The 24,621-nt window shown below is 41.8% G+C and overlaps 1 protein-coding gene across 3 annotated transcripts in view; it reads right to left on the reverse strand.

The window, feature by feature from the left end:
- Positions 1 to 24,621, reverse strand: part of LOC311053482 (voltage-gated potassium channel subunit beta-2-like) — a gene marked incomplete at its 5' end in the record, with an annotated part of 66,564 nt that overhangs the window by 10,869 nt on the left and 31,074 nt on the right. For 2 of the 3 annotated variants that reach the window (XM_084069059.1, XM_084069058.1), the window contains 7 exons: positions 4,219 to 4,305; positions 4,915 to 4,958; positions 5,435 to 5,479; positions 6,076 to 6,120; positions 10,271 to 10,350; positions 14,013 to 14,050; positions 14,366 to 14,409. In XM_084069059.1, coding sequence (XP_083925185.1) covers positions 4,219 to 4,305; positions 4,915 to 4,958; positions 5,435 to 5,479; positions 6,076 to 6,120; positions 10,271 to 10,350; positions 14,013 to 14,050; positions 14,366 to 14,409 — 383 coding nt within the window. Of the gene's footprint in view, positions 1 to 1,521; positions 1,567 to 4,218; positions 4,306 to 4,914; positions 4,959 to 5,434; positions 5,480 to 6,075; positions 6,121 to 10,270; positions 10,351 to 14,012; positions 14,051 to 14,365; positions 14,410 to 24,621 lie in introns of all 3 variants that reach the window. The other variant, XM_084069060.1, reaches the window with a different exon arrangement.

Below are 24,621 nucleotides of genomic sequence, written 5' to 3' on the forward strand. Positions count from 1 at the left end.
TCTATTGTTGCTCGTAGATATGTGAAAACCCCTGTCAACAAGGGTTCAACACAAATTGAAAACAATGTGAACTGGCAATAAAGGATGGCTAATGACATTTTTGTAAGCTATAGCAAACTTACTACTATAACAGCTGGACGTTCAACTGGATGTTCACAAAGGTTAGAATGTTTAGGGCATACAGTCTATATAAAATAAGACTTTCTATTTCTATGGTTCAGGGCAACTATGTTATTGTTTACACCCTGAAACTATCATTAATGTCTCATTTGTATAATTCACATTAGTCATGGTGATTAAAAATTTCCGTCAGCTCCTTCCAGCTTTCTAATAATTCTCTTTCTTATCTCATTCTACTATCTATGACCTACATTAATGTGCATTGTAAAAAAATCTTTGTTAACGTACAATAAGTGAACATAAAATATGCCACCCCTCAAAAGTTCTGTCCCTGGCTCATAGCTTCCCTTATGGTGAAGATACACAAATATTGTTTCTCTGCAAACTTTCTACCTCTGTAGATGGGGAGTATACATACAGTAGACGTAACATAGAACAGTTAATGCAATAAGTAACTACAGTACAAAACTGATTAATGGTGAACCCAGACTATATTGCTGTCAACTGTTTGATCAGCAGTTGCAGGGCTCGGCTAATCTGCCATCCCTCAAAGGGAGATGATCTACAAGCTCACAACACGTCACGATGTGACGTTAGATCTGCTTATTTTCAGCACGAGACGCGGTCATACGACTAGGAATAGATCAGGCATGAACCTGCGTTCAACAATTCTACATTTCTTACATCAACGGTTGTAGCAATATTCTCAATATCTTAGACACCACTGCCAACCCGGACATTTATTTGAAATACTGCTGTAGCTGTATGAGTAACAATAACAAATTCATTAATATGAATTTGTTATTATATTATATATATTATATTATATATATATATATATATATATATATATATATATATATATATATACATACAGTATTACTCCAGCTATACCTCATATGCTACGTATCAATGGAGCGATAATTTAATGAATACAGTATGCAGGCCTTAATATTTGGGTATGGATAACATAGGATATCTGTACAAATCAAGCACAACCAGATAGTATTTAGGGGAAGAATGGCAGTTTTGAAATAAATATGAGAACACAGTGAGGGGGAAATAAAAAATAAAATAAATAAATAAACAGAAATAAATAGTACATGAGGGACCCCTTTCAGTGGATGAACTCCAAAATGTGCTGCTGCTGTTGTTGTTGTTGTTGTTGTTGTTGTTGATGTTGATGTTTGTAAAGATCCATTATTAAAATATATCAATCACTACAGTACATCTACTGCATTCCACCTTCTCTACTGCTAAGGGGAAAAGGTCCAGCATTTTATGGATTTAAGGAGGGTTTTGAAAAAGGAAAAGTGGCACAAGGCTACAGTAATTATAGGAAATCACTGCCATAAAATGCTGTTTGTGGAGAGAACACTATTCACTGAGGGTACCATGTACCTTCCATGATGAATGTTCTGGACTTTGTGGAGTGAAATGGGTCTCCTGGTGACAAAAACAAAACAAGATTGTGAAGAAATCTGTGAATGAAAAGACAAAAAAACTCTCGGATGTTTCCCCATCATGCATGGCAACCCACATAATGTTATTTTAGTGGATTATGGGAATTAAAGGCAGGCAGCGACCAATTTAAACCTCTAATCAACATATGCACATTTCTGGTGCCTGCTGAGCCACTACCGTCACAGCCTAATATTAATAATAATAATAAGGGCAAGTCAATATTTCTCATAAAGCTTTTAATGCAGCCCAGGGTTCATCAAAACATGAAGCGATGCATGCATGATGAATTACATCATGTGGCATACAACAAACTAATTAAACAAAGTAATTATAGTTGCTGATGTCCTATTGCAGCTTAATGTTTCCATGTGATACCCACAAAGTTCATACAGGTCCCACCTCCTATGGGTATAGGGCTGAAATGTTGTCCAGTTTACTGGAACTTCCTGTAGCCCTGTACTTCCTCTACTTCAAGTTAGACACTTTCGGCAATAGTTGTCCAGTCTAGATCCCTTGCAAGTACTTCAGCTGTAACTTCAGCTTTCCTTCTGCATGGTATTTTCATCTGCAGCTAACTAGCCATGTGCTGTAGATAACTTCAGCTGTGGTTACCCTGTCACTCACACACTGCACTTATGCCCAAAGCTAATAATCTGTCTGGAGCTAAAGCGAACATGACATTCGCAAGACATGACCGCGGCATCATGTCTCCTTGCGTGTCCCCGAACATACACTTCAAAGTGGTTGCCAAGAAAAGCAGAGCTTGAAGTTTGCCTGAATGCTGAGTCATTGCGGAGGTGAGATGCAGGACATGGTGGCCTGTGGTGGTAATTATCTCTATAGAGACAACATCAGGGTGACAATAAGCCTACAGCTGTCAACATCGCGCTACAAGGTCACTTTGGCAACACCCATCTGCTCTGTGTTTGGTTACCCATAATAAATATAACTCTGTGCACCACTGAATATCAAGTATCTTTTTTTATATACTGATGATTTTTCTTTTTCAGCCTGAAACTGCTGGCTTCAACAGAGGAGGGACCTTTCAATTCAGTGATGCACAGACAATTAAACAACTATGGCATCTTATTTAACTTGATTTACACTTTGTGGTACGGTGGTGTTGCTTACCGAAAATAGCAGATTTACAAGCTCACACTGCGTCGCATCATTTGTCATATGACAAAATATAAATCAGGCTTTAGATGAATCAATGTCACAAACAACACACAGAGTGCAAAGACTACAGGTATGTTTCAAAAAGCTTTATACCCTATATACAAGATCTGTATATAACTGTATATACAGTATAACGACGCAATGTGATATACTGTAGCTCTGTTTAACACAACGCTGTACCCCCTCCAACTGTATGTACTTTCCCCATTTTCTTAAACCGTTTTTATTAGATTTTGACACTTGCTTTGGCAATGTAAACGTATATTATATATATATACATATATATCTCATGCCAATAGAGCTACTTTGAATTGAAATTGAACTGCATAATATCCTCTACTTGGGCTAGCCATTGATTTTGACAGTGCTGAACCCCCCATAGAAAAAACATTTCCATGCAAAGATTCTGTTACAGAAATCCTTATGAAAACCTTATAGCAGGGTTTTCAGAAACACCTTTGATATCAGTGCCACCCTTAAAGCTGCAGTCCGTTGCTATCTTAACCCTGTAAGTTCCATGTCAACTGTAACAGCCAGGATTTAACTGTAACACCCAGGATTCGAGCGAACCAAACGTCTACAGCTGACTCAAGAGGTCATTCCTGCTTGGCCTGGGGAGATACTGTGATGGGCTTCTGAGCTTCAGGCGGGGCTACTTGTCAACCTGTGGGTGTCTGACACCAGGGTCTAAAGGTCTCAATGGAAGAGTAGGGGGACCACCTCCAACCATTGCAGATATGGTAGTTATATTGTATTAACATACTCTATCATACCAATTATTATTTGAATTTTTAATTCAATCTAAAAGAATATGCTGCAGATGTGCTCATAACATAAAATGGCATTATTAAATGAAGTCCCGGATTGCATCTTTAACTCACTGAGTGCCAGAATTAGTAGGCTAGTAAAAAAAAAAGTGCTTAGGAAGCGAGATACAGCCTTTTTCAGTTATAAGTTAAACAAGGAGTGGATGGAGCTGCAAATCTTCAGATAATGATATTTTTATTTTATTTTTATTTTTTATTTTTTTTCTTCAAAAACACGTCAAACACGTCATTGGCACGTTGCGCCATAGCGGTAAAACACGTGAAACACGTCAATGGCACTCAATGAACATAGTCTCAACATAGTCTCTGTGTTATCAGGACAGTGCAAACTCCTGAATGTTACTTTAACTCAGAGAGTGTACCAATGGAAGCAGATGGACTCATTTGTACACTCTCTGAGTTACAACTACTCTACAGAGTTACACATTTTTAGAGAGGAATAGTCTAATATACACACACGTGCGCGTGTGTGTGTGCGAGCGCACGCGCATGCTGTGATCTGAGTTAGAGTAAGAGAGGGTGAGTGGTAGATTTAGGATTTAACACTGGTGTATTCTGTTTTATCTACAATACCATGCTTTTGAGCATTAGATAATGACTAACATGTGTTGTGGATGGGTGTACATACCTTCCATGGGTGTGTTGGGGTCTGGACGATTTGCAAACACCACATCCACGTATTCCAGCTGAAGTCTCTCCAGTGATGCTCTAAGACCTGTTACCATGACAACAATGATGCTGTTTTTAACAACCTTTTTTTCATTTAAAGGACCCCCAGTTTGATATGCATCAGCCCACTGACCCCCCCCCCCCCCCATTTGATACAATCTTTATCTCTGGGACCCCAATTTACACTGTAAAATCCTCAGTGTTAATTCTAACACTTACGGGTCCATTTCCGAGAGTTAAATTAACACTTACGGATCCATTTGGTTCCATTTGTACACTCTCAGAGTTACAGAAGCATAATTGAATATCATTCAAATATATTCAATAAATGATATAGAAATCTTTTCACAGAGAAATGTGTCTTAACTTAAGTGTGTGTGTGTGTGTGTGTGTGTGTGTGTGTGTGTGTGTGTGTGTGTGTGTGTGTGTGTGTGTGTGTGTGTGTGTGTGTGTGTGTGTGTGTGTGTGTGTGTGTGTGTGTGTGTGTGTGTGTGTGTGTGTGTGTACACATGCGTACTTGCGATACATACAAGTAATGTATTTATTGTAAAATACAAAATACATAGAATACTAAATTTCTACTAATACAATACAATGTATTGTATTAGTAGAAATTTCATCATGAATAATAACTGGTGACTATACAGTATCTCACCTTCAATGATATGTTTTCTGGATAATCCTCTTTCTGTTTCTGCTCTGGAAAGCAAAGTAAAGAACCAAGTTAGCATGATTCTATTGATGTGGTGTTGTTTTTTTGGGGGGAATTATTAACTTCTTGTGTGTGAGACTGAGTCTAAAACAGCAGTCTATGAAAGGGTGTGTGTGTGTGTTGCCGTACACGCACGGCAGCACGCGCAATAACTTTCAACACTCAAAGCGGAGCTGCTTAGAGTGTGAAACAATTTTGTCCGTAGAGAACTTGCATGATTTCAGCAAGCTGAAAAAATGAAAAAAACATGACTTCTTTTGAAGAGTTAAATTAACTGAGAGAGAGAGAGAGAGAGAGAGAGAGAGAGAGAGAGAGAGAGAGAGAGAGAGAGAGAGAGAGAGAGAGAGAGAGAGAGAGAGAGAGAGAGAGAGAGAGAGAGAGAGAGAGAGAGAGAGAGAGAGAGAGAGAGAGAGAGAGAGAGAGAGAGAGAGAGAGAGAGAGAGAGAGAGAGAGAGAGACTTACTTTCCTCCCCAGAAAATCTTTGTGGTGATGACCAAACTGGAACGCCTGTATGACAGAACACATCAAATAACTTTAACTATAGAAGACTCATTCATTTAAAGAGTGCAGTATGCAGTGCACATACAGACATTATTACGTTAAACAGTATACATACTATATGCTGTACTATTACAGTCAGTAAGTATCTATTAGACCCTCCAGAAAAATGTGGGAAAAAAATCCTTTATTATGCGGCCTTAAATCATAGATTTTGCGATGAAATATGCTGGGTTTTTATGTGATTTTATGCGGTGAAAGAATACAGGTCTACGAAACATCCCAAGTCCTCCCTCCTGGACTGTTTAAGGTGCTATGTACCCAGACAATTCATCATTGTTCATTTATCCATTTGTAACTCAGAGTTTACATCCCTCTAAAATCCCTAAGGATGTGACTGTGTAGTGTGGCGTTTGTGCTGTAATGTGTGTCAAACACAGACACTTTATAACTAGACTGCTTTAGAAGTACATTATTGTGCAATCTATTGAGGTGAACCATATTCGTTAGCACGTTTCCTCATCTATATATAGACACGCACGCACACACACACACACACACACACACACACACACACACACACATACAGAGTGTGAATACTCTACCTCCATCCCTTCTTCTTAATAATACTTCCTAATACAACCTCGGCCCTGAGAGAGAGAGAGAGAGAGAGAGAGAGAGAGAGAGCATCAATAAGCATGAGACTATAACAATTAGCATGAGAGATCAGATATTAGCACGAGAAGCCATCAGAAAAAGGACGAGAAGCCATCAGAAAGAGGACAATGAAGCAAAACAATGCAACAAATCATAGTGCAACACAAAGACACATTTACAAAAAACATATAAAGTTGAAATATGGAGATACACGGTTTCTGCCTCGACAGCGACTACATTCCCTGTGACTCGTTTAACCTTTGTTTACTATCATGTCAGAACATGTCAGACAGTGGGGTGCTTTAGGGTGAAAGGGGGAGGGGGGCGTCCTCCCACATCTGAAGCAGATGTTTTATGTCCGCCTAAAGGCCCAATGTGTTCTTCATGAATGGCTTACAGTCACACATGCCTATTCTACACACAGTACACAGCACATCTGACTGCCGCGGACAGCTCCTGCTCTGTATGTGTGTGTGTGACACTGTGTGTGTGTGTGTGTGTGTGTGTGTGTGTGTGTGTGTGTGTGTGTGTGTGTGTGTGTGTGTGTGTGACATCTCAGGTACACAGTCAAATCCGTTGTCAGTTTTATGTACAGTATTTTATTTTGTATACAATATGGCTAAGGCAGTTCTCAGATCACATGAGCTCACAGGGTTAATACACACCTGGCATTATGCTATGACACAGACCGGTCATTCTCAGTATGCCATTTTAGCATATTTGGCTGTTTTCCGTGAGTCGCACGCAGAAAAAAGAGAACAGGCGCATATTTTCTAGCAGAGCAATTGTACATCATTTGCCTTCACTGAAGTCCACTCTGCATGCACTTAGGATAACATAATGGGGTTACTATTGTGTGGAACTGTGGCGATGAAAGGGGTTTTGCATTTTATTATCTATTTCTCTCTTTTCTTTTACCACATTATTAATTGTGTGTCAAACTATTATAATGAGGCTGTCTGTTTGTCTCAGAAATAAGTAAAGTAAGAAGGGGGAGGGGGGGGGTATCCACAGTGCATGTTCCTTGCATGTTCTCTGTGTTGTCACAAGCGCCTCCTCTCACACCAAAGAAACAATGGTAGGAACACACTGTTCTACTGCCAGTGCAAGGCCTTGACCTTATAGAGCCGGAGAATGGTTGCCCCAGGTCATCCTTGTTAAATAGGAATTGTGTTCTTAAGTGACCAACCTGGTTAAATAAAGGTTAAATAAAGGTTACACATGACAAGCGGTCCATGCAGTGCTTGGGTAAACAGGGTGCACACCCATCTCCCCATAGGAGAACAATGGCTCAGCCAGTGTAAAGATTTGACTTTACTTTATTCATTTGTAGGGACCATGTACAACATTAGACATGAATGTTGCCATTGTATGTATTGTACCAGAATTGTCTTCAGCTCATTTCTATTCTACAATAGATATAAAATATAGAAGTTATATTTAGTGAACCAATAATCCAGATCCAAGCAGCTGATCTTGCAGTCATGCTAAGCAATGCTTCTTAGGTGTTCAATCTAGTCATGTTTGGTAAAAAATATATTTGATGTGGTGTTAATCAAGCTTATAAAAAGAATGGATATCATTTTATGTTTTCGTTTGTTTGTTTTACTACTATCATACTTCATAATAATTATAATAAAAATGATGTATAAACAGATCACAAAACACCAACAAACCCATACAGTACACTCACTTGCTCTCCCTCTCTATCTCTCTCTCACACACACGCACACGCACACATGCCGGCATGCACGTGTGTGCGTGCGCACACGCGTACACAATTAGCACCCCTTATATTATTCAAATATTCCCAGCTGGATTTCGCTGGGGATTAAGTTAATGTGGAGTGGCAGCAGCCAATTCATATCTAATGGATGCTCTGTCATTTCCCACTCTGTCAATTTCACAGCTGCCCTAACCCATTGAGACCTGAAGCCGATTCTACATGTCTCCTAAATCTCAACAGTTTTCTGAAAAACGTATGTTTCTATATCAGTGGTGCTCAATCTTTTTCATGTCAAGGACCCCCAAAATGATATGTTTTTGGCCGCGGACCCCCATCAAAATATTTTGTTCCAGGGACCCCCAGAAGCAACGATTTGAGTTAAAAATGTTCGATTTAAAAATATATATATTCAAAGATTTGCACACATTTTCACGATTTTTCAAAAATAGCAGATCTACAAGCTCGTAGCGCGGCACTCGGTGCCGCGCTATGAGCTTGTATATCTGCTATTTTTGAATAGCCCAAAGTGTAAAATATTATACTTTTTAGCTCAAATCTAAAAATGACACAGTTCCAGGTCTTAATGGGCTAATCGAAGAGGATGAATAAATCATCACCATCCTTCCAGTGCCCTGGAGATCTGAGACTCATGCTGCTTCCGCTAGTTTCCGTTGCTCATTGTCACACCAACTTCTTTCAAAGTCTCTAGGCGGAACATCTGGAAATGTCACGCATGATTTTTTACTTAGTTGCGCACTGGTGTCATGCACTGAAAAAAGCAGATCTACAAGCTCACAACTGTCGGCTTGCAAGGCGTTGTGAGTTGAGTAGACAGCTTTTTTCAGCGCGCGACACCCTCGTGCAACTAAGTATAACCAGCTGCGAAACTACGGGTGGGCCTGAGTGGGCCCAGGCCCAGCCAGATTGAGAGATTTCCCCGATATACGATATGTGTGAGATCCATAAAAACGTTGGATTCCACTGGGCACGGTAGCATTGCGTTCTGGCGTGACACGGCAGCTGCACCTGACTGCTTCAGAAACGTCCACACAGCCCCAGAAGCAGCGAACGTGCGCCGTGCGCCTCTAGAAAATATGCGCCTGTTGGCTTTTTTCTGCGTGCCACTCATTGAGACCAGCCAAATAGACGGTGAGAAAAACGATCATAATTGTCATTATCCAAAAACTCAGGCGCAGCCAGATTGTTCCAGGCCGAGTCATTAGACACGTTCTGTATCCACCACTGAGTAGAACTCAGGTCTCCAGAACCCAAGATATCATCATCTGAAGATTTGCATCTCCATCCACTCCTTGTTTAACTTAGAAATGAAAAAGGCTGTATCTCGCTTCCTAAGCACTTTTTGTTTTCTGTGAAAAAAACTCTGGCACTGGGACAACATAATATAGAAATACTTTTTGTTTATTCGTTTCTGTTCTTTTACATACTCATAGGTAGTGCCAGAATTGCCAAACGTTTAAAAAAAAAAAAATTCTGGCACTCAATGAGTTAAAGATTTGCACAGATTTTCACATAAAAAAACAAAAAATAGTAGATCTACAAGCTCATAGCGCGGCACTCGGTGCCGCGCTATGAGCTTGTATATCTGCTATTTTTGAATAGCCCAAAGAAATCTAATGGCTTTTTTTAAAAGCCATTTAAGCTACAACGAGGCTAAGTTTGAACTTAGTGTGAGGTGGTGCAACTGGCCCCTGGTCTGTCCAGCAAAGCGGACTCTTCTTTGTGCCACTACGTTGTATTTGGTAGATGTGACATGATCAACAATATAGAATATGTGAGGTCAAACCACACACTGCTGTGACATATAAAAGGGGATGTCAGGGGATGTTACAACTCATGGTTCATGTTATATATACTGTAGGCTGGCGACCTGACAGACATGAGGCTTTAAAGGAAAGAGTAAAGTCACCCTGACCTCAAAGACTCATGGGACTTTAGACTGAACATCAGAAGGGAAGAGGAGAGTGGAAGATTGTTAGTGTGTGTGTGTGTGTGTGTGTGTGTGTGTGTGTGTGTGTGTGTGTGTGTGTGTGTGTGTGTGTGTGTGTGTGTGTGTGTGTGTGTGTGTGTGTGTGTGTGTGCGAGAGAGAGAGAGAGACGTCGTAACAAGTGTGTACGCGGGTGCATGTTGTGTGTAGGTGTGTGCATGTGGTTATAAGTGTGTATTGTGTGTGTGTGTGTGTGTGTGTGTGTGTGTGTGTGTGTGTGTGTGCACGCCGTTGTGTGTAGGGGTGTGCATGGTGTGTCGGTGTAAATGTGTGTGTGTGTGTGTGTGTGTGTGTGTGTGTGTGTGTGTGTGTGTGTGTGTGTGTGTGTGTGTGTGTGTGTGTGTGTGTGTGTGTGTGTGTGTGTGTGTGTGTGTGTGTGTGTGTGTGTGTGTGCGCGCACGTCATACTCACTTCCCAGCAGCATAGACCTCGGCCGTGTCAAAGAGATTGATTCCATTCTCGTAGGCTAATGTCATCAGTTCTTCTGCCACCTATAACCAGATAGAGAGATGGAATATAAAGAGACAGCGAGAGGGGGAATGATGGAATGTACATTTTAAATGATAGAATGTACAGTTTAATTATTGTTAATTAATGAGTAATGATCACAGTGACATTGCTTGAAGAATTTCATACATAACATATTTAAGTATATCACAGTACTAGAGTTTCGGGGGGCTACGCCCCCCTCAACCCCAGCCGCGCACGGGGCCCAGCGTGGCCGTGTGTATATTGGGGGACCCAAATCGCCGGAGTGAAACTGTGGGAAAGTTTTGTTGAAAAAGGAAAAAATTTGAAGAAATAATATTTGTTATGTTTCAGGGGGTCCACAGGGGGTCCGCGGACCCCCTGATGGTCCACTGACCCCCTGTGGAGTGTTGGGACGCGCGGGGACATCCCTGGAACATTGCGGACCATTTCGGTGTTTTTTTTTTTTTCATGAAGGTGGTTGCTTGTTTCTGGCGCAGGCTGTGCAAACCTGGCAACCCAGCGCATGCTGCCGCACGTTTAAGTGGCGTAGCGTCATGAGGGTCAGTGGGGCCGTGGCTCGGTCAGTGAAGACCCTGTAGTGCGGATGATATGTGGCATAGAGGGGCAGATTGTAAATCCACAGAGGAAACATCCGTGGGCTACCATTGGTTCAGCGATGTGTGCGGTCGCCCTGCGGCCCCTCCTCCTCCACCAATGTGCAGTATTGAGAGCCCTGACGTCACAACAATTGGAGCGATGGGCACTGCACTGTGGTTGGTTAGGGTACACCTAGGGCCCAGGTAGAACCCAGTTAAAGCCTGCATGGGCAAACCCAGTTAGGACCCGCCTTGGTCCCACATAAACATGGCTAGTTGGGGCCCACCTAAGGGCCAGGTAGAAGCTACTTATAGCCTGCATGGGCATCGCAGTTGGGACTGAAGTGGATGCCGCTGACATTGCTGACATGGGGTCCATATGGTTTAGCCCACCTTGAAACCATATGGGAACTACGCTGGCATGCTGGCTGTAATGCAAACGCTGCATCATACCTGCAGTGTGTAGTTTGATGTTGTGTGTGTAGCAGATATACCTGCAGTGTGTAGATCAATGTCCATAGGAAAGTCAATGCCCAGCAGTTTTTCCCCAGCAGAGTTTCTAGTGTCTCTGTGTCTCTCTGGAAGAGGTTGCACATGAACTCTGCAGCCGCACTGAGGCGCTCCAACACAAACACTCTGACATTAAGCTGCTTCACACAACAAACATCAGCACCACGCTGCTGTTTGTCCAAAAGACACAATATCTCCTCTCCCACCGACGTGATGTGTTCATTTATCGACAGCCGTACAGACTCCTTTTGACACATTTTACGTCGTTTATCCAGCTCTCACTGACTCTCCACATCGGGCTGTTATTTTGCTGCGATCAAGTCAACGATGTGAGAGATTAGCTATCACAGACGGACGGACAGGGGGTGAAACATAGTCTTGCGCCATGCCTTTCGGCCTGGCGGAGACAATAAAAAACCGAAAGTAAAGGAAATGGCCATTTCTGCAACAGAAGTAGTCAATAAACTATGCTATGAAAACATGGGCCACATTGGCAAAGAATGTAAGAAAGAGGCAATCATGTAGAAAATAGCCGATCTCCAAGCTTACAAAGCCTCTCAACGTGAGGCGTTTCGAGCTTGTAGATCGGCTATTTTCACAATATTTACTTGTGGAACGGAGTCAAACAGAATGGGGGGGTCCCAGATCAAGTACGTGTATTTGGGGGGGGGGGGGGCGGCGTGAAAGGGTTGATAAACACTGCTCTAATCGGAGCGAAATTATCTGAAATTACTACATGACCATAATGCAGGCTAACATGCGTTGCACGGGGCGGTCCTGCCATTACGTTAGTTACTGTAGTTGCTGTGGAGCTACATAGTTCTCCAGAAGACACACACAAACATACACCATCTACAATGGACGAACTGAGCAGCAATATAGACATTGACCACACGAACGTGCATTGTTGACAAAGTGATTGCACAGCCGCTGCAGGCATGACAACCAGGTTAGCGTTAGCGACATGGCAGCTATCACAGTGCCCTGTCCGTCGTGCTGCAACTGCCTGTGATGGCTACAGCAGTAACAGCAAGCTGTCTGCGATGCCATTGTCTGGAGACTGCTCTTAGCGTGACACGACCAATGAGAGTGAGCGCTGTAGTTGTTGCTAAGATACGGTGGCGTCTCTGCCCCATAGCTTGTAGATCTCTCACACATGATTGGCGTAGGCTGCGTTGCCAGGTCTGACTTTGTGTCTAAGCAATGGTCGGCTTATTTTTGCGCGCCTTTGGGCTCGTTTGCATTGTGCGCACGGCAGCGCTTGTTTAGCGTACGTCAGCGCGACGTGGCAACGGACGTGGCAACGTGAAAGGTGATTGGCTGGTGAAAAGAAACACCCGACGTTACACCAGAAATGGTGCCTGGAGAAAATGGTGACCAAAAAAAAAGTTTGGAAAAAAAGGAAAAAACCCCCGCAGCGGCTGACTGCTGTTGTGGTGATGAGGTGGTGCGCACGGTAAACGGTACGAAGCTGCCTCCCCTTCCGTTTTGTCCGACATTTGGTGAGTAGAATTAATTATGTTGCGCGGTGGAAACGGTGTAGTGAGCAGTGAGATGTCCCCTACGCGAGGCGTAAATTCAGCGCGGCCGCCGTGGCGAGTCAGTAGGCGACATGTGGTCTGGCGGTGCGTTGTTTATTCGATAACAGAGCTGTGGGGTGTCGCCACCGAGGGTGCGGAAGTTGCTCGGCATTTATATAGTTAGATAGTACATTCCTTACAAGTTACATGGTCTAAATGATAAGTATTTCATGGCACTGAAGTAATATGTTTCAATACTGTTCATCTCACTACATATTGTTTTAGATTAGACACTCGTTTGGTTTACTGGCCAGTTCCATAATAATTAAAATTGTATTCATAAACATGTAGCCGTTCATGCACAGAGCTCACCTGTCCACTGTACTACCCAGCACCATGGACAGCTCCACTCTGCTCAAACCAAGCATTGCAACCCACAGCTATTGTGACTAGAAAAAGCCCCTTCCTCTACAACTCTGTTAGTACACAAATGTAACCAAATGAACACGAAAGTGACCATTTGGGTCCATTTGTACGTGTTAAATTAACCCATTGAGACCTGAAGCCGATTCTACATGTCTCCTAAATCTCAACAGTTTTCTGAAAAACGTTTGTTTCTATATCAGTGGTGCTCAATCTTTTTCATGTCAAGGACCCCCAAAATTATATGTATTTGGCTGCGGACGCCCATCAAAATATTTTGTTCCCGGGACCCCCAGAAGCAAACATTTGAGTTAAAAATGTTCGCTGTAAAATAATATATATTCAAAGATTTGCACACATTTTCACGATTTTTCAAAAATAGCAGATCTACAAGCTCATAGCGCGGCACTCGGTGCCGCGCTATGAGCTTGTATATCTGCTATTTTTGAATAGCCCAAAGTGTAAAATAATGCTTTTTGGCTCAAATCTAAAAATGAGACAGTTCCAGGTCTCAATGGGTTAAATTAGCACGGAGGATGTTACTGTGTATGAGCCTGTGACCTGGTTCAGACTAAGCTGCCATTTCAAGGTAACATGAAGTGAAGGCATCGTTGTTGATTTATTCTCACTTACCTCTTCTGTTATCTGGCCCCCGAAGGTAACCCATGTGCCTGTGTACAGAACAATGAGTGGACAATTAGAATGTGCATTGTGTGTTCAATCTTTTTGACCCCTTTCTACATACACATACACATATACTGTACTGTATACTGTACATAAGTGCAGCACACAGGTTTTGAAATCTTTCATTGCATTGGCATATACGTACATACTGTATATTCATCCTGTATCTCCTTACCCTAACCCTAACGCTAGGAGATATTTGCCTAACCCTAATATTTTGAAAAATAAATGACGTCAAATCGCACACACACACACAAACAAACGCACGGCACGCACGCACAGCATGCCCAACACCTACTCACCTAATCCGAGACAGGACACCCTCAGTCCAGATTTCCCAAGATTCCTGTTGACAAAATGAAAAGTTGTCCAGTGAGGAGAAGTTGATGCTAGCTCATGGTTTATAAAACACTTGCAGTGCAGTGAGAAGAAAACCATAATAGGATCTGAGCTCTAACTGGACAAAGAGATCGATATAGCACGAAACCCTGGACACATATGAGCCACAGAGCCAGACTAAACAATATCTGGCCTCGTCTCCACTGAGACATAAGAAACAAATGTATTGATATCCCGAAGGCCGTAGCCATCCTAGCACACTTTGATTTCTGAAGGGAAAGAAAGAAAGAGAGAAAGAAAGAACGAACAAACCTTATGGGTCCATTATTACACACGCAGAGATAAATGGACACTCTACATTTAGCAGTGCAGCCAGCATGCCAATTCTGGAAAAAATAGCCGATCTACAAGCGCACAATGCTTTGCAATGTTGCTTGTAGATCTGCTATTTTTGGCGAAGAGATGTGGTGTAGACGGGAAAAAAAGCGGTCCAAGTGCAGTTATAACTACGGTCCGTTTCACTAAGACTAGAGGGTTTAAGTGAGTAGTAGCCTAGTAGTGTGGCAATAAATGTGTATTTAGTGCTGTACTAAGAGTGAGATGTTACTAGCAAGGCAAAGCTGCACTAAAGTCACTCTGCAGCAGTGGTGTAAAGTAACTAAGTACATTTACTCAAGTACTGTACTTAAGTAGGGTACTTAAGTAGGGGCGTCAGTGGCTCACGGGTAGAGTGGCCGGTAGAGCGGCCGGATTGGAACCGTGAGGTTCCAGTTCGATCCCGGGGTCCCCCAGAGTGAGTGTCGAAGTGTCCTTCACCAAGACGCTGAACCCCTAATTGCTCCCGATGAGCAGGTTGGTGCCTTACATGGTTTCCTCCGCCATCGGTGTATGAATGTGTGTGTGAATGGGTGAATGTAATGCACACTATGTAAAGCACTTTGGATAAAAGCGCTATACAAATTGACCATTTACCATTTAGGTAAAATTTTGAGGTATTTTTTACTTTATTGGAGTACTTCCAGTTTTCAGTACTTTTACTTCTACTCAACTCAGAGGCAAATATTGTACTTTTACTCCATTACAATTTTTTTGAAACTTAGTTACTAGTTACTTTGTAGATTTTGATTATTATTACAAAACATACATTAACTACTTCAACCCTTGTAATGGGACATTCTGCATAATGAGTACTTTCTACTTTTGGTACTTTCAGTTCATTTTGCGCTCCCCTCCCCTCATAAGTGACAAACAGTGCATGTGTGAGTGCCAGGACACTACATGGAGACGATTCGTGAAAAAAAAAGAAGTTTGGTGCGACGGAATTAACCAAATTAGATTTATGCTCTAGGCTCCATTCTAGCTGTTTGAGTAGTCTGCAGAATGGAGAACAGGGGCTTCTATGAAAAAAGTCAACTGCATCAGGTATGTTGGTGACTGAATATAGGCAGATACAATCCACATGTATTTTGGTCTGGCTCTCTCCTTTAAGTAAAACAAATCTGTACTTCTTCCACCACTGGATGTAACTACAGTAGCAAGGCAAAGCTGAACTAAAGTCACTCAGCAGCAGTTTTGATTTCGTCGACTAAAACTATGACAAAATGTTCGTCGACTATCTTATTTCACTGACTAAAACTAAATAAAAACTAAATACAAACTAAGCTATGATGACTAAAACTATTGCTAAATACATTGACAATTTCGTCAACAAATACAAACTAGACTAAAATGTTAGTGAGGGACTAGTGGAGAAGAGATCCAGTAGAACTAAGACAAGTCATTTTATCTTTGGTTGCGCTCGGGTGTTTCGCTCTGAAAATAGCAGATCTACAAGCTCACAGTTGTGAACTTGTAGATCGGCTATTTTCAGCATGCAACCAAGTGTAAAATATACCATTGCGACGCCATCAAGCCACGTCAAAATGAATTTTAGTCAACTAAAGCGACTGTAGATTTAGTCAACTATAATCTTATGATATTTAATTGACTAAAACTAGACAAAAAATAAAACATTTCAGATGACTAAAATATGACTAAAACTAAATGGAATTTTATTCAAAAGACTATGACTAAAACGAAATAAAAATTTGCTGGCAAAATCAACACTGTTCTGCAGCCTCGGATACAACAAGAAAGGAGTCAGGGACCTTCACCTTCCACTGAAGCCAATAGCGTTCTCTACTGCATGATTAGTTTCATTCCTCAGGGCTGAAGGACAGCCACGGTTCCAGAACTCATGACAGCCACAATGTGCAAGGCCTCTCTCCTCTCTCTCCATCCTTCTGCTTTAGTATTAATCTTTCCCTCGCTCTCTTTCATTGGCATTGAACGTTCAACCCTGAATCTGCACAGCTTGAACGGCCCAATGCTTCTGCAAGATGCTTTAAGATGCGGCCCCTCTCCCGCGTACAAAAGAAACACAGCCTAAGTGAAGCCATGAAAACAACAATTGTGTCGGCTGCCTTGGAAAGTGAATGGTGCTCGCTCAATAGCGAGATTTTTTTTGTTATTTATTTGAAAGCAAAGAGCGTGCTCGCCCACGCTGGATGGATGGCAGTGCTGCAGACAAGGTGAAAATATGAGAGTGCACCTATCGCTGTAAGTATTGATTTGTTTTCAAAAGGCCGACCTTGTGCTCAAAACCTCTCTGCACGTGAACGCTCACAGGCACGCCGAACGCCCACGTACACCCGACACGCTAAACATGCTCGCTTCAAACTTTGTTGACAAACTCTACGTTTAACCTGGCATTTCAACCTGGCAGCCCTATTTTGGGGCATGTCATTATAGCTTGTAGTAGATCCTCTCTCGTCGCTATTCGTCATACGAAAAAGTGTATAGAGCTCAAGTGGTTAACCACTTGAACCCTAGCATCCTTATTCTGGGGGACCATTCGCCGAAAATAGCAGATCTACAAGCTCACAACGCATCACAGCGCCAACCTCTTCACCAAAGAGGTTTGGTGAAGAGGTTTGGTGTAGAGGGAAAAAAGTGAGCGGACCAAATATAGAGCCAAAGGTCAAGTTTACTAAGTATTGAGGGTCAGAGCCTTCTATTGGAGAGTTACGTCAATGAGGGGGGAGGAACCGCGCCGGTCACGTTTTTCATGTAAACTTGAAATAGTGACAAACACTCATAGACCCCAGTGCATTCCGTAAACTTCCGGTTCAGGGCTTTGTCACTATTCGCCAATAGAAGGCTATGTAGAAGACCTGGCCCGATGAAGTGAATGGAGGTGACGCAACTCTCCTTATACGGCTCTGTAAGGATAATTCCTTTTTTAACAGGTCGTTCATGAAAGTCCTTGCGGTCTTGTTTCCAATGAGAACCTGTGAGCAATTAGGGGTTAAGAGTCTTGCTCAGGGACAAATTTCATTTCATCGACACATATGCTGACCTGGCCTGGAATCAAACCTGGGGCAACCAGGGCCTCTGGCTCCCTAGGCGGGTTCACTAACCATTTAGCTATGGCCGCCCCTCGTTGAGGGTTTAAGTGGTCACACACAAGCTGTCATCAGCGTGGGGGACACGATATCTATGAGGCTTTAGCCAATGCAACGAAACTAAAAAGAGAATGTTGCCATATTCCACCAGAGCTTCACTGTAAACATAAAAGGGTACTGAACGTCAAAGTCATGTAAGGGCATTCCAAAATAAGCCCAAAGTCACTGCCGACCGCGGCTCTGAAATGCATGTGCAGTCATGTAGGCTAATTAACCTATTAAGTCACATTAGTGAGCTGGCTGACGGGCCCCAGTGAGAGATGTGGAAGCACCGGTGTGGAATGCTGGGTGGGCTTAGTGGGACGATGCAGGGAATTCCATACAATACTAGAGGTTAAGTAGACCACCTGCTGCTGACTCACCGACGGGCCCCAAGGACAACAGGAACTGTCCAGGACATACAATCTGCACCAGCGGTTCCCAAACTTTTTAGCTCGAGACCCAAAAGAGAATTTTGATGTCTCCCCAGGACCCAAACTAGTGAGAATAGCACATCTATAAGACCACAACGCGCCGCGATGCGACGCATTGTGGGCTTGTAGATTGGCTGCTTTCGCTATTTCTTAAACATTTGTTTTGCAATTTATGGAATTTCTTTCATTAAAAAAAAACATGAAAATATTATTTTGAAATAATAATCACAGAATATTTACCTGTGACCCATAACAATGTGTCCATGACCCACAAATGGGTCCCGACCCACTGTTTGGAAACCATTGATCTACACAGGTCCATTATGGCTCCTTTTGTGGACTGTTCAAGACGGTTCAAGCACTGGATTGGTCTTAACCACTAACAGTAAGCCCTACAGTATATACTTAATATTAAATAGTGATATGCAAGTTCCACACCTGGCTGATATCACAGTGTCAGGATTTTGGAATATTTTGAATGTTGCAAAGATTCGCCCCAAAATAGGGATGCCAGGTTGAAAGTGGTTAACTGATTCATGGCCTTTCCATGTGTTATAGAGTATTGTCATTATCATATATGGACATCTTAGGATGTTACAAAGCTCCATAGCATGTGAGTTACAAAATTACACATACTTTAGCTACACGTTTTGTTAGCTAGAGGATTTCGACGTACATACTGTACAGTTAGCTAGCTTATATCTGAGGTTAAGAAGTCAGAGTGTTTGTTTTATGTGTTGAGTAGTGCTGTTTGTATGCAGACCTTCTACTGCGTCAAGGTTAAACAGTGCCTAGGCATCTGGGACAGCTGCTCACACATTTTGTCTGTAAACATACACATTTAGACACAACTCATGCTCCACTCAAATGCACCCGTATAAGTTAGGCTTTAATACTGTAGGGTGAAGGTCACGGCTGTCACTGGTACAGTGTGTTGTGGGACAGGCTTTTTATTAGGTGTCAACAGCATGGCTCCCCATGGAGTTTCATACTGTTCGGCACGCAGCAGGTGGAAGGGCACTGCCTCCCGGGAAAATAGGGCACCTCAATCTTGATTTATTTAACCCATTAAGACCTCAGGCCGATTCTACACATGCCTTCTAAATCAGTAGTTCTCAAACTTAAAAAAAAAGATTAAAGATTTTTCAAACACATTTTACAAAAATTTCCATCCATTTTTTTTTCATAATAAAACAACACAAGCCTTTTTCTAATAATGGTGTGGCAACCATGGATCTCTTCATGTGGCTATAGTCTATGAAGCCAATTATCATTTACGTGGGTTTTTCTTACTAATTCTATTATTTTTATTGCTGCTACAATGTATGAGGATCCAGAACAGACGTTTTACTCTCATGTACTCACACAAGATGTTACAATAAAGACACCATGACCTTAACGCTGATTTGATAGCTTGGATCCTACAGAACCACGCCAAAAATGCCTTTTCAAATCTCTAGCCATGCAATTCAGAAGATATATATTTAGACAAGGGACAGTTTTTAAAGGGTCAGCGGTGTGATACAATGAAGGATGAACACATGAAAGATGTTACATCATACAAGAATACAACATGAAACTCACTTAGCTCGAATTAGTAATAATGGGATGACAAAAACTCCACACAATAGAATTTAAACTACAGCGATCATCAAATAAGGTTAAAACTAAACAAATTTACATCAATGTAAATAATATGGCTAAAATGCAATACATACAATACACCCACCAACCCAGCCAGATTCACACATTTCAAAACCAAGGAACTTGCCATATTGTGTGACACCTGCAGTGCTTAACCACACCAGTATGATGATGATATCAGGAGGCCAGGACACCATTCATTTGCAATTACAATCTAGGCATTTGCAGACGCACTCATCCAGATGGACTTACAAAGTGCTAGATTGGAGTAAGTGGCATGGATCCAATCATTTCTCAACGCTGAAGGACATGGAGTTGATGAACCTTGGTGGAGCAACAGTGTGTTTGTTGGACAAAGTCCACTGAGGGCCAGGAACAGATCTTCCCTCGAGACACTAAATGACACGTTCCACTGATGCTTGGCAGTCATTAATGGACATGATGGATGATGTGTTGAGGGCTGTTATGTTACTTTATTTATCTGATGATATACAGTAGATGTAGAAAGTAGTATTAGGATTTTTCTAATTTGACAAAAATATTAGTATTAGCATATACACTCTAAAGCCTGAGTTATACTAGATCTGCCTGAGAATAGCAGATCTTCAAGCTCACAATGCATCGCACTGCCACGCCTTGTGAGCGTGTAGATCGGCTATTTTCTATTGCGTGACACTTGTGAGCAACTAAGTATGAATCACCCTTCAGCCCATTCTGTCCTTTATGATTATTTGGCACATTGTATGATAACAAGGCTCATTCTAATGCCTATGGTATTAGAATGAGGCTTAAAACAGCCAGGGTAGAAGGCCCCTCCCTACAGGTTGACTGGCTTGACATCAGTGGTTCTCAAAGTGGGGTCAGGGAACCCTTGCGGTCCTTAGGGGGTCCTTAGGGGGTCCCAGGGGGTGCCCAGTAAAAAGTGGACCAGTTTAATTTCACTATTATTGCAGTGATGTTGCTAGGTTTTCAATGTAATGGGTCCTGGGATGCAAGGGTGGTCATTCAGATGGGTCCCAGAAACATTTTATGGGTCCCCAATTACACGCCCCCCCCACCCCCTATCGTTTTCTTTGATCTCCAATCTCCATATCTTCTACGCGTGTGTGACTGTGTACATTATATCCTGATGCAGTGGATCTCAACCTTTTCAGGCAGCGACCCCCCAAAATAATCATATTTTAACTGGGGACCCCCCACCCTGAGGAATTAGGAGTTGAGGCACTTAATTTAGTTTGATTCAGTTCCACAGATACATAATATTATTGTGAAAATAGCAGATCTAGATCAGTGCGACTCGTTCCTGCTTTTCAAGACCGATACCGATATATATACATATATTAAAAAATCATAAATATATTTTTTCAAATGTATATGATTCTGTAGTATTAGCACACCTTATGGTAAGAAATACTAGTAGTGGGCAACAGGTGGATTTAACATACCTTTGACCAATAGAATACATTTAATCATAGAACCTTTTAATCATTATTATTATTTTATTTTGTATTATTTCTGAATGTAGAATTTATTTTTACTATTTATTGTGTAGCAATAAAAGACTGAAAACACTGGCTTACAGTGGAAGTATTGGCAAATAAAGAAATAGGAATTCAAGAAATAATGAAGACAAATACTGACAATGCCTATGAACATTGGCTTGCAGTTATTGCACATAGTCAACATGCAATAATACTATTAGGCTTGTCATTGAGAAAGGAAAATAAAGTTGTCTTTTTGAGGAGAAGTGGAACCTTATAAGTCACTTTAAGTTTAGCATGAGGGAGAGGGTCTACCCTCTTCAGGGAATTAATTGTTATGATATCTCTAAGCTACAGAAAACATCCAGTTGCCTATTAAACATACACAAGACACAGACGATAGACAACCGGTTACTTACAGCTGCCATTAATTAGTGCTTTTGTTTGCCTTTGTGGTCAAATCAGGGTCAAATGCATAGGATCAACGAGCCATCGTTAACCTGCTAATGTTACACAGCTGATTGGCAACATGTTAATCCACCACATCATCTCCAAGCAAGTGGGAGAACACTCTAAAATCGGGGATTTTACTTTGGCTGGTCAATTTAAGATGACAATAGCAACAAAGATTAGTAGTAGACCTATATGTATGATGATCAGTTATTATTCCAGACAGTGGTCTATCCAAGACGTTTTAACACGTTTAAGAGCAGGTCCTCATGCCGTCTCTCTCTCTCTCTCTGTGTGTGTAGCGTAGACTAACAGCGAGGGGCTGTGCTGCTGCTTATGCCACACAACGCTGTTTAACCGAGTTATACTTCTCCAGTACAACGGTGTCTAACCGGAGAGTTATACTTCTCCACCAACGGTGCCTAACCGAGAGAGTCCATGTAGATCACAGCTGACAAATATTATATATTATCGGAGATATTATTAATGTTATCGGTTTTATCGGGATGACGTCATAATTCCTGATATCAGACATATAATTATCGGGCCGATACTTATCGTGCACTACTAATTTTACCGCAAATTATTGTTATATTTTTCTCTGTTGGTGGTGACAACACTAGTGCGTCCCATGGACGCACTAGTGTTGTCATGAATGCGTCCTTTCGCAATATGGTGCGTCAGCGACGCAGGACGCAGGCCTACGAGCATCTCTGTATTGTATAAGATTCACCCTCTCCACTGTTATCTCTCCACGTAGTACAGTACAGAGCCAGTTGTACTGTGATAAGTAAATAGGTTGGAGGAGATCTAGCCCCTTTACATAGCACTAGAAATCTGGGAGATGGAGTGCTGAGGTGGAGTTCCACATCAACCGTTGGCTCCCAGTCCTTACTTTAGCCATAGTTACCCAAGCCACTTGAAGCCGGGCTACTATTAGAGCCAAAGTGCAGTAACTACGAAAATAAATCTCAGAAAATGGGTTTAAAAGTGTTTCAACTGGTCAGCCAAATGAGATATCGGCATATAAGTCATATTACACTAATGGTATATCTGTTCTTGAGGTAATTGTTTATCCCCCAAAATCACAAAGGCTAATTTGACCTTTGGGATACACAAATAAGTCGTGTCCAAAAACGTAGTTACTGCACTTTGGCTTTGTAGGGCACAGAGTTGTACACAGAGTTGATTGTGGCTGAGATCAAACCCAAGACCTTGAGATTCAAAGGCGAGCACTTAACTGACTGAGCTACCTCGACACTACTTGTAGAATTCTGTATTAAATGTAATCTAATAACACAAACCCTGGCAACAAGAGGGTTCATAAAATATCTAATAAAACACTGGCAAAGTTACGTAACTGCTTAAATAAACCGTATAAACCTTTTAAAGCGTGCCCCGTTCCTCAGTGTTTGGTGATCCCTTTTAGCCCTGAAATCGTTCCCCCAGCGCACATAGAGCCTATTAGCAGTGCAGGGACTGTGAAATGATAGGAGAGGCCGTAATCTTCCGGTTGCTTTGTCCCGGCGGCCTCGACTGCTGGGTTAATTAAGACGTTTCGCCAACACGCAACTTTAGTGCGTTAACCCGGCACATGACTTCAACGCCGCTGTCTGGCAGAAACCTTGTATCTCTCTATATTTCAACTTTTTATGTTCATCATACTTCATCATACAAGAGTGTCACACAAAAAATAGCCAATCTACAAGCTCACAACATGTCGCATTCACTATTTTGAAATGTTTTTAACCCATTCAATCCAGATCTGTGTGACTTTAGATTTCTTTGGCAATTCAAAAATAGCAGATTTTCAAGAGTGCCACGCTATGAGCTTGTAGATTTGCTATTTTTAGAAAAATCATGAAAATATGTGCAAATGTTTGAATATATATATTTTTAAAGCAAACATTTGTCAAATGTTCATTTGTCAAACATTTGACAAATGTCTTCTAAATCCTAACAGTTTTCTGAAAAAACTATTGTTGCTATATCAGTGGTTCTCAAACCTTTTCTTGTCAAGGACCCCCAAAATGATATGATGTTTGAGTAAAAAATGTTGTTAAAAAAATATATGTATTCAAAGATTTGCACAAATGTTCAAGATTTTTCAAAAATAGCAGATCTACCAGCTCATAGCGCAGCATGTATATCTGCTACTTTTGAATAGCCAAAGTATAAAATAATGGTTATAGCTAAAATGTAAAATGACACAGATGCGTTCCCGGATTGAATGGGTCAAATGAATGATACAAAAGGAACGGTTTTGGACATACAAGGTTTCCACCCGACAGCGACTATATGATTCTGGCATTGCTGCGGCTGCTTGAGTCAGAAGGCTGTGGAGGCAGAGAGATGGCAGAGTGGTATCCTACTCAACAAGCTTGTTGGCCCGCACAGACCAAACTGCTGTGAGCGATATAGGGCTCTCAGCCACATCGCTGACCTAACCTAACCTAACCAACCAACCCCAACCCTATCATGACTCACTGGCTAGCCAGTGACATGATATAACAGACAATACCACAATATTTGTGACTGAGATTTCAGATTGCTTTGGTTACAAATTTAAAAACATAACTAGAGAGAGAGAGAGAGGGAGAGGGAGAGAGGCATGATAGTGTTTTTGTACAGATGTTCTGGTGGATGTATGGGAGGCGAGCAGGGCAATAACATATGTGAGAGGAGATACAATACAATAGATGCTGACAAAGACGATAGGAATGATAGG

The sequence above is a fragment of the Gymnoscopelus microlampas genome, assembly GCF_963454915.1.
Source record: "Gymnoscopelus microlampas genome assembly, chromosome: 10".
Lineage (NCBI taxonomy): Eukaryota > Metazoa > Chordata > Actinopteri > Myctophiformes > Myctophidae > Gymnoscopelus > Gymnoscopelus microlampas.